A 10806-nucleotide genomic window follows, 5' to 3' on the forward strand; every position below is an offset into this window, starting at 1 on the left:
TCCACAGTACTGGGTCTGGAAACTGCGCGGCAAATCTGGCCACTTGTTCCTGGTGGATCTGCCCAGCTGCCGATACCAGTTCCTGGCTGGCCCCGCTAGCAGATCCGAAAAGGTCAAACACTTCTCAGCATCCGACGCTTGATCTCTCATGAGGGCCGACTTGACTTTGCTGATCCATGTTCTCGCTCGGTCCTCATCTTGATCCTTGCCCGTGAACTCCTTCAGATCTGATATGGCTGAGATCCGTACCCTCTGGATCATGGACGATCCACCTGCCCCGGCTGTGGCTGTTGCTACCACTGCTGACGAAGTGGATGGGCCATCCAGATCATCTGGGTCGAACTCATCATGGGAGTTGTCTCCCTCCACGGACTCCATCTCCACGTCTCGTGCTCCATGTTCGTGGAGCACTTGCACTTGTGGCACGGGCGCTCTCATACCCTGTTTGGCCAGGAAACGACTCATCGCAGCTTTGAAGTGTCGCTGCAGGGTGCCCGAGGAAGTGTCGGAATAGCCTGTGGCCGTCTGGCCCACTGGCGAGACCGGATCCGTGGGGCGATTACCTTGAGCCCGATCTGACGATAGTCCCACTGGCTTCCTGCCGGATCTGGCTCGATCCTGGCTGGATTGTGTCAGATCACGCGTAGGGCCTACCGGATCCCGAGCCTTCACGTTCACAGGGGCTTCCCGAGCCTTCACGTTCACAGGGGCTTCCTGTCCTCGGATCCTCGCCCGCGCTTCCAGCATGGATGCCCCGGAGGGTCCTAAAGTCATGCGTCGTGGTTCGGACGACGTGTCTGACTCATCCTCAGCGGCGGATTCGTAGTTCGAGGACGCAGCTTGGCTGACCCTCGGCGACGACACCGGATCCATAGTGCGCGACCTTTCTCCGGTGATGGACTTAACTTGGCAAAGAGGTCCCGCGTCGCGGATACTATGAGATCCAGGTCTAGCTCGAAGATATCCTCTGCGTCGAACACACCAGCTACGATGCCTGACTCCGTAAGCAAACGTAATAGATCCTTGACTGCCACCAACTTGTTCGCCGTTTTCGTTGGTGATCTCACCGGTTCCCTTGGATCTTCGATCTGTCGTGGATTCAGGATCTGCATGACAGGATCTTGATGCAGGAAGTCGCGTAAAGCTTGGTGGCGATACACAAACTCAAGATCCTTGTCTGACCAGCCTGACCTGGATCCAGCTTGGTCTTCTTCCGACTCTGGAGCTTGCATCTTCTTCCGCGTAGTCTTACATGTTTTCGTCTTCTTTCTCGTTTCTTCGACTAGCGGGGTTGGGTTTAGGTAAAGTGTTGGCTTAACCGGTGAATCTGCAAACGCATACCGTTTCGCCTTCACTTTTCCTTGTTTTTTTAGCGGATCTTGACTTGCGTCAAGATCCGCAGGGGTCCCCGAGGGGACCTGGGGAGGATAGAGAGGTTTTTCTTCTAGATCCGGATCCACCTCTCTTCCGTCGACAGAGTTCCTCCCAAAACTCCATCGATCCGCGGATCTTGTTCCATTCAGCAGCGTCTTCGTCGATCCGACTTCCGACGACGCCTCTTCCCCTGGCTCAATTTCACTTGAGCATCTTCTTGGGACTCACGGTGAAATCCCGAGTCACCAAAAGATCCGGGCACGCGCACCATTGTGGTGTAGCGGGATCAGCAAAATCTGCGAGATTGCCAGATCCAACTTACCAACTGCGCCCAGACACCGACTAACGGAGGGGGTCCCCCGATGATCCGTGTTCTGCTGAGCTTTCCTCACCTTGTGTACCCGTCGGTAGGGCGGGATCTTGCTCGCTCGGTAACTTCCGAAGAGTTCAAGTGGTGAAGCTTGAGTGTCTTGGCGAGACGTGGGGATGGGGTGGAGCAGCAGTGGAAAATCTTCACTCTGCGTCCGTGGATTGTTCCGAATCCTAAGCGAATATTCGAGCTTATGGATCCGGGGCCTAGATCGTGGATCTGGTCGTAGGGTTGCCTTGCGGGTGTGTCCCTTGCCTTTGCGTTCCTTTGCGTCGTACTTGCCGCCTCCTGTGACGGGATCTTGAGAGTTGAGAGCCTCTAGGGTATAACCGACCAAGTAGTAAATTCGGTTAACCCGTCGGATCTGCACGTGTATGGGAAAGCTTACTAGTTTGTAGGCACTGGCCAATGTATTATCCAGTTATCACTACCAACACTAGATTCGCAATTCCCAACCTTCTCCGCGCTCGTACGGCCAATGTAGTTCCGGTTCTTGAGGGCAGGAAGGCACTTGCGTGTTATCGTGCAAATAGAAGTCTGTATTGATACTTTAGCCTATACCTGCCTGGATCTCTACCTTCTATGTCTTTCCCTCGTTAAATCCCTTACCAGGCTCGGCTGCTTGTCCCTTCTTCCCTTGACCCATCACCCCAGCTGTATTATCTTCAGATCCACCGGATCCATGGCGTAATCATTATGGTCACCCTATTATGGGTACACTCATCAGGATCCAGGTCGCTTGGATCCACTTCACTGTAAGTGTACAGTCGTCGTGGATCTGAGCTCTCCAATCATCCAACATCATCTCGCAACCGTCTGTGATCTTCATTGTCCCACGAAAGCTCGAGATCCACTACATCCACCATCCCTATACTCTGGATCCAGGTCCCTCAAGGCGGGATCCTCCCTCCTTGGATCCGAACTCGGAAGTATGGGATCCGGGGTACCTCGCGGTGGATCTTGACTCCTCGTTAGCCGTGGCTACTAGATCCACCTTCAGAGGGCACCGACCATCCTTCCTTCATAGGATCCACACCCGATCCACTCTTGTATAGTATATCCCATATCCATCTTGGTGAATCCAGGTAAGGGTGGATCCGAGGTAAGTCTTGATGGATCTTGCCTTCTCGTACTTCGTGCATACCAGACCCATCGTCAAATCATACGGGGTGCTGCTCGTCATGGCTAATCCACCACAGGCAACTTGCATCCGTGCCAGCCAACCCAAATCCTCTCTAATCACTTGAAATTGTCACTGATTCGGGATAGTGACCCCGCGTCAGGCCCATTCTCTTATTTCTGAGAAAGCACTTCACCACACGTTCTCGTGTCTGTTATGCCCTGCCGACACTGCTCCAGGTTGGAACACCTGCGCTCACACCACATTTCGACGGCACTTACAGAAATGGCACAAAGAGGAATATGGGGGCGGAGATGACGAAGCTGTGGAGGGTACGAACGGTGCTCGACAGACGGATTTACTTGCGTTCGGATTCGAGCGGTATGAGAGGCAGCGTACGTTGGACAAGGCAGCTGCTGACTCCGAGCTCATAGCCCTGATTGTATCCAACGCACTTCCTTTTAGTCTTGTCGAGAAGAAAGAATTCATATTGTTCTGCAACACGCTCTGCTCGGAGTACATGCCACCAACAGCTCCTTGCTGGACTCTGTTTGACATCAGTGTCGGTCGTGTCTCCCAGTCCTGTAAATGAGCACGAGAAGGCTCACGCTCGTTGTTGAGCTTCAAGGTGAGCGAGTTGATTTGGGAAACGTAGCGGCTCTACATCTCTTGCTGAGTCATGGCCATCTACACCAGACGCTGCTCGTTGGCTTGCTCGGCCCTTTGGTGTTTCTGAGCTGCGTCTGTTTCTACTCGACACTTCGGCAAGATTAGCACGAGGCATCTCGATTTCAGCCAGCATCTGGCTCTTGATCACTTTCAGTCCCTCCTCCTTCTCGGTAGATGCACTGCCACTCTTCGCCCCCATCTGAGTATCGCCTCACCTCCAGACGATTCTTCGTCTCTTCGAGGTTCAGAATGTGGGCTGAGCACTCGTCAATCTTGCTGCAAGCCTCCTACATACCACCCGTCAAAGTCTCCACTTCACGCTGATGCAAAGCTTTTCGCCCTGCAGCTCATTCTTCAGCTCTGCGATCGTCGTTTTGATCAAGCGCCGACTTGGCACCTTTAAGCTCCGTTACGTTCCTCGAGCTTTGTCTTTATTGGTGCAAACTCTGTCGTGTGCACCAGACGGAGATTCACCTCGGTCCTGAGAATCATACGCGTGTGCTCGATTGGGCACGCTGGATCCCGCAAGTCGTTCTTCTTGTCCTTTAGCTCCACCGACTCCTCTTCAAGCGCGTCTTCTCCACAAGCTTGCCGCACAGGTGGTACATGACTCTGCGATCTGCTGCTACAGCTTGCTGGCCTTCTCGTCGTAGTCGCATGAGAGCTTCGTGATGAAGCCACCTTCTGACTCCACTTGGCAGCGTTTAACTCCTCCGTCCAGGATTCGGTAGTAGAGGGACTGTCCCAGGGACATTGCTCCAGCTCGTTATAGTCCAGAAAACGCTCAACCAGCAGGTTCTCCCGGCACTAACAGCTACTAACACAGCTTGCTTCTTCATTTCGTCGCCATTTTGGAGCACTTGAGCCACCTGCCCCATCTCCGTGAGCTCCAACTGCGCGATAAACTGCTTCGTCTTCAAACGATGCAAGGGCTTCACGTCACGGTTGACCAGATCCAACGTGTCGCCCGAAGCTGTCTCAATACGCTTCAAGGCATTGGTCAACAGACCTAGCTGCAGCTAGGTCTTGGCCGGCATGCAGCGTCGACGCCAACTGTCGGGCCATCTTGTCCTTCTCGCTTATTAAGCTACGGATCTTCTTGCGCGGCTCGGTTACCTCTTTCTTAGAGTTGCATGCCAGCTCGTTCTACCGTCAGGTTTGCTCGAGCAAGGTCTTCAACACAGTGATTTTTTTCTGCGCCAACATCAGCTTGCTTTCCTCCTGCAACTTCTGCCTAAGCTCTAAACGCTGCGCTTCCTTATGCTCTCCGTCTCAGTCAACGTCGTACGCAGCTCCTTGCTGGCAAAGCAGCGCTCTACTTCGGCCTTGGTGGTAGCCGCTCAGCAACAGAGTGGGCGAGGTATTCACGTAGCTGGTCTCTCTGCCTCAGCCTTCGTGAGTAAAGCGATTAGTTGTATATCATAATATTTTGTTTTACAAAAAAAATATTAAAGACAGGCAAAGAAGTGCTTACTATTGGTGCGAACCGAAGCGTTTTCCGACCAATCACCTGCTTGCACCGTCAGCAATCTATTGAATCCGATTCGATCCGATTACACGCATCGACAGCGCTACCGCTTCGACACACTCATCCCGAAACTTGTTCTTCTCCTCTGCAATCTTCCTCCGCAATTCTTTAGGAAGAAAGAAGAAAAACATTGCCAGGGGGCTATCTGCATACGCTAGCGCAGCTTTGGTAGGTCCAAAGGGTCCTTCATACATCGGCGAAGCTTCGAGACGTAGCTGACCATTTGTGTGTTCATCGTACGTGTCCCATCCAGCACGTTGCAGATCATCCAAGACTTCCTTACCCAAATTAAAGTTCACATCATCGTCCAGTTCATCGGCCTCGTAAGATCCGGCTGACGCTTCGTCATCGACATCACACATGTCCTTGTCCAACAAAATGCTATCTTCATCTCCTTCGGTATCAGAGTCGAGAGATAGCAACCAGTCTCCTTCCTCCAAGTAGAGTTCTTCATCATCGGTTTTGTCAGAGAGGCGGTCTCGACGAAGAGCAGCCAAGAAATCATCCGAGTCAAAGTCATCGAGGGTAATGGCAGGAGTTGGGCGTTCACAGTAATCGTTTGGGCATTGAGCAGTATCAACGGATCCATCCGAAACAGCACGTGAGGTATTATCCTGAAGAGCTCCAGTCATATCCGGAATAGTGTGTACGGTGTTATCCGGAACAGGAGCATTACTCTCGGGAACAGTGCTGCCTGTATAATCCGTAATACGTCAATACGTTAGCAACAAACAGACAGACCAGGACAGCGATTACATACCAGTCCGGCGCCACTTGCTCGATGCATTGCTTCCTGTCGAGCTAGCCTTCCGTTTGCCATTTGAGGTCTTCCCGGAATTAGCGATATCATTCTCGGCAGCAGTTGGTTTGTCTGGGCCTGGGGGGGGGGTACCGTAGAAGTAGCAATAGTCGCTTCATGATTAGTCACCAATCTGTCTCCTGTGGTGGGGACAGTAGTCAGTAGTTCACTTTCCAGAGAAGCTGCTGTCTGGAGAGGAAGCACTGAAGCTGGTAGAGGAGGTAGCTCCAGCCATCCTTGGCTTCGGCAGTAGCGTAGTAGACTCACTTCACCTTTGTATACACAGCAACAGTTAGGCCCTTTCAACGCAGCAATACAAGTCGGTAACGTACCAACGAAGTAGTCGACACCTTCAACGCCCTTTGCATCTCCCTCGGGTGGTACGTAGGTGTAGTCGACGCTCAATCCCTTCGGCCGTCTGGATTTCCAGCCTTTTTTGGTCAGCTCTCTCCAAATTTGCTTGAACGGCTTCTCCATCTTGAGAGTGTTGGTCTGTCTGGGTGGCCGCTGATTTTGAAATGGACGGCTCCCGGCCTCGTGGATTCTTATACAGTAACCCAAACCCTTTCCCGCAAAAAATCATGTCACGGGTTCGATGCTTACCCTGCCAAAGTTTATGTTTACAAATACCTATATGCGGAAATAACATGACAGATTTTGCGAAGCAGAGATTCCGGAATAATAACACCTCCATAAATTGTATTCCGGATTATCCGTAATGCCGGTGTAGAAGGGTTAATTTGTTCTTATAGAACAAAGTGCGCTGACAAGTATTAATTTTTTAGGGCTAATAAACTCCTCATTGGTCAAAATCCTGCCACATGTACCTTATTGGTCAAAATTCAATTTGCCTTTTACGGCCAATGCTTTAACCATGATACCATTTTTAAAGAGTTAAAAGTGGCCATGGCAGTGACTACTCGGCTGCTGACGTTCAGGGGTCACCGCGACTCCGTCAATACATTGCTATGCGAGGAGGACGTACACCCGAATGTACTGGCGTCTGGTAGCGACGACGGCACGTGCCGGCTGTGGGATATTCGCACCACTCGAGTGACCAAGTGTTTCAACGTCAAGAAAGCTCTAGGCACGCCCAACATGGACGAGAGTGCTGTCAACTCGCTGGTCTTCGGCAAGGCCTCAGCAGGCACAGAAAGCGCATACATCTACGTGGCGGCAGGCAGTAAGGTACTCACGTTCGACATGCGGCACACGGCGCTAATTGTAGACTGCGCGGACCGCGAGGTGTTCCAAGGCAATGAGGACGAGATCAACGTGCTTTCACGACACCCAGGGAAGCACGGCAAGTTCCTGTCGGCTCCTGACGACGCGGGCGATATCTGCGTGTACGATGTCGATAGTCATAAACTCTTCAAGACGCTGCGAGGTCAGCACGCCAACATTTGCAGCACGGCGCCCTTCCGCCCAAACGCTCCTTGGGACCTCGTTTCTGGAGGGATGGATGGCCTGCTGCTCTGCTGGGATTTTTCTCGCGGTAGAGTCAAGTTTAGCATCGATCTTAATACGGGTGTGAATGAGTTGGGCAATAGCGCTTCCGCTGACGATGCCGGCTCGAGCACCCAGCAAATGTTTAACCCGCCACTGGTGCACTCGCTGGCCTTCGCACCAAATGGCAAGTCATTTGCAGCCGGACTGGGAGATGCCAGCATTGCAGTTGTAAACTTCGGATCGAAGCAAATTGTGCGCCGGCTAAAGCACCACAATGCTATGGTTTCTCAGGTGCTCTTTCCTGCGTTCAGCCCCGAGAGCCGTCTCGTGTCCACCGCCAACGACGCAAAAGTGTGTGTTTGGGACTATGAAGCTGCCCTCTCGTTTAACGTGCCTGACGCCACCATCGATATCGACCCCATGGCACCGAATCCGCTCGTCGTCACGGAGTTCGCACTGGCCAACAGTCCCAATGCTATCACAACCACGAGCCAGCAGAACCTGGTCGTTGTTGCCGATGTATCTAAGGAGATTTTAGTGTATTCGGTGGTATAAGACGCCGCAGAAAAAAAAATTAGACTTGGCCATTACATGTATTTTGGTGTAAAAAACAGCGTGAAGTGGAAATTGAACAACTAATATTCGCTAACAATTTTGTAATTGTTGATGAGTAGCGAAGCCGCCCCTGTACTGACCGCAGCTTACTTGGTGTGTCGCGAATGTCTTGGATTTCGTGGTGTCAGCGTGCTAGATCATGTAGTGCGACGCATTGACACCTTCATGGACTCCTTCTCTGGCCCGGGGGCCGTCATACAGGCCTGCAAGCAAGGATCATCTGCCAGGAGTCTTAAGTACTTGGCAGCTCGCGACACCGAGTCATTTTGGAAGGAAGCCGCATCACTAGCTGCCACTTGCGGCCATGTGCATGTGCTACGTTGGCTATCCGAATTTCATTCTGATCGATGCGAATGGGGACCAGCTGTCATGAACGGCGCGGCCCTGTGTGGCCACCTCGACGTGGTGCAATGGCTTCATGAGAACAGAAGTGAAGGATGCACCGTACACGCCATGGATAGCGCTGTCAGGAATCGCGATTGGGCAATGGTGCAGTGGCTTCACACAAACCGCAGTGAAGGATGCTCGAGAGGGGCAATGGACTGGGCTGCCGCAGCTGGAAATTTGTCCTTGGTGCGGTGGCTCCATACACACCGAAGTGAAGGATGCACAACAAGAGCGATGGACTGGGCTGCTGCTGCGGGACATTTGGAGACGGTTCAGTGGCTGCACAACAACAGGATCGAAGGGGGTGCTGGACGCGCTCTTCGCACTGCGGCGAGTAGCGGCCACTTGGACGTCGTACAATGGCTGCATGCAACGAGGGGTATGGAGCAGAGCGGTGATATGGACAGTCTAGCGGCACTCGAAATCGCCGAAATGCACAATCACCGGGTCGTAGCTGACTGGTTGCAAGCACATCTTAAGTCCTCAGAGTGTGAGCTAGGACATCAAGCCACTTTCCAAGCAAATCCGCCTGAACAAGCCCGCTGTCATTTGATGTGGGAGTATCCTGTGCTGTATGTGGTACGCTGGATACGCCGAGTTTGCGCCACAAGTTGTGGTGATCATTCAGCGCACCACATGTAACAAAAGCCATCAAGCCTCGCAAAACCTTTACCTTTAATTTAAGGCTTTAAGAAAAATAGCACAATATTTCTGAGTGAAATCGACAACCGGTCTCTGAATGGCGTAAGCGATACCACGCGGGCACACATAGAAAACAAAGTCACAAAAGGCATAATTTAAATTCATAAATTACATAACTTAACTTGCGGAGAACGTGACATGCAACACGATGGATCGGTAGCGGACGGGAACACCGACGACGGCGACGTCGTCGACAGCAGCGGCACGTGGCACGCGCGTGATGGACGACCAGCTCCGGGCATGGGCTCTCTATGATATATCCGGAGCGCGGGCTCCGGACACACTGGACACGATGAAGGATCACTTCCGGCGCTTCGGCAGACTGCGGCAGTAACCCGTCGAGGGTGTCGCATATGGCGCATTGCAGGAGTCGTGGTGACCTTTCATCCGGCGTTGGAACCGGACGCAGGAAGAAGGGGAGAGCTTCGTCGGCTGGTTGGTGTATCGCGAGGAGATCGTCAAGGAGCACTCGCTCACGGAACTCCGTGAGCCCGTCTGCACCAGCGCATGGGAGGACATGCGCCGCATCTGCTACGTGAGGGTCGCTGAAGGCTGTGGTACTTGTACTGGATCGCGTCCGACTGTCAAGGAGTGGAGAAGTCACATCGCCGAGTATCCGCTCGGTGAACAAGAACACGGGTGGATCGAGAAGTATCGTCGCTCGTTGGCCGAGAACGTGGGCGCCTCTAGTCGCGCCGGCTCACGCCGACGCTCTGCACGTAAGGACCCTTGGCCTCGGACTCGGTCTCGTTCGCGCGGCCGCTCAAGCCGCCGATCTCGATCTCGTTCGCGTGGTCGTCCAAGTCGTCGCTCTCGATCACGTTCGTGTGGTCGCTCAAATCGCAGGACTCGGTCCCGTTTACGTGGTCGCCCAAGTCATCGATCTCGATCACGTTCGCGTGATCGCATGAGTCGTTCTCCTCGTGCGAGCTGGCATGCAACACATGGTGGTTCGCAGCGAGATTGGACTCATACGTCTGGACCACATTCGGAACGTCACGAAGGAGATTGACACGAGGCTCCCTCGTATCCTTGTCGGGAGGAAACCCGAGCCATCGTACCCGATAGCGACGGTCGGCCGGAACATGGTGGGCTCGCCCACGATGACGTTTGGGAGCGCGAAGTGGATCTTCGTGGGCAATGATGTGCTCAACAGTCCAGCTGGTATCTTCGGCATCGTCAACAACAGGAGGAGGGCCGCCGCGTCGCTAACACTCGCATTCTGGCTGCCCAGAACGAGAACGACTTGCTGAACCGCTACTGGGATGTCCAGCACGAGTTGGATGAGTGTAACGGGATCAGAGATACCGCCTCTAGCTTACACTATAGTGTGGAGGAAGCTCACAATAGTAAAACTAAGTCTTAGGTTTGTGTCCAATTCAACTCTAATTTATTTAGGACCAGGGCGGCTACCCCTGGCCTCGTGTGAGCCACTCAAACACATGTCTATATCTGACTGGTCAATAAGTGAGTCTGGCTCCTCAGTATCAACCAATCAGATGATGACACCTTGACACACGGGTAGCGTGTGCCACTTTACCTACTTATTTAATAACCAAAGAAATATCTACCTACTTATGTAATTGGAGTTGGGCCCATTACATCACCCTCCTCTCTAAGTTGCGCTTACGCAACATAAGCGCACGGAACACATTTGAAGAAAGCTCGAAAACCGACAAGGCGGAGACATCGGAGACAGCGCGAAGGGCGGCAGCGCCAGCGCATCGCTGGCGGTGGTAACAAGGGCAAGCCCAGGGTCGACAGGTGCGCCACAAGCTCTGGATGTACTGCGA

The 10806-nt window shown here is 52.9% G+C and overlaps 2 protein-coding genes across 2 annotated transcripts; both read left to right on the forward strand.

Moving 5' to 3' along the window:
* Positions 1–6766: 6766 nt before the first annotated feature.
* PITG_08221 (uncharacterized protein) lies at positions 6767–7864 on the forward strand (the record flags this gene model as incomplete). Its single annotated transcript, XM_002904333.1, has 2 exons — positions 6767–7043; positions 7089–7864. 2 exons carry the CDS (start codon positions 6767–6769, stop codon positions 7862–7864), a joined length of 1053 nt encoding a protein of 350 aa, XP_002904379.1.
* A 137-nt stretch (positions 7865–8001) lies between these two features.
* PITG_08222 (uncharacterized protein) lies at positions 8002–9347 on the forward strand (the record flags this gene model as incomplete). The annotated part of the gene is made up of 2 exons (XM_002904334.1): positions 8002–8890; positions 9174–9347. The coding sequence occupies 2 exons, from the start codon at positions 8294–8296 to the stop codon at positions 9345–9347; spliced, it is 771 nt and encodes a 256-aa protein (XP_002904380.1).
* Between the last annotated feature and the right edge of the window lie 1459 nt (positions 9348–10806).

This window comes from Phytophthora infestans, genomic scaffold, assembly GCF_000142945.1.
Source record: "Phytophthora infestans T30-4 supercont1.12 genomic scaffold, whole genome shotgun sequence".
Classification (NCBI taxonomy): Eukaryota; Oomycota; class Peronosporomycetes; order Peronosporales; family Peronosporaceae; genus Phytophthora; species Phytophthora infestans.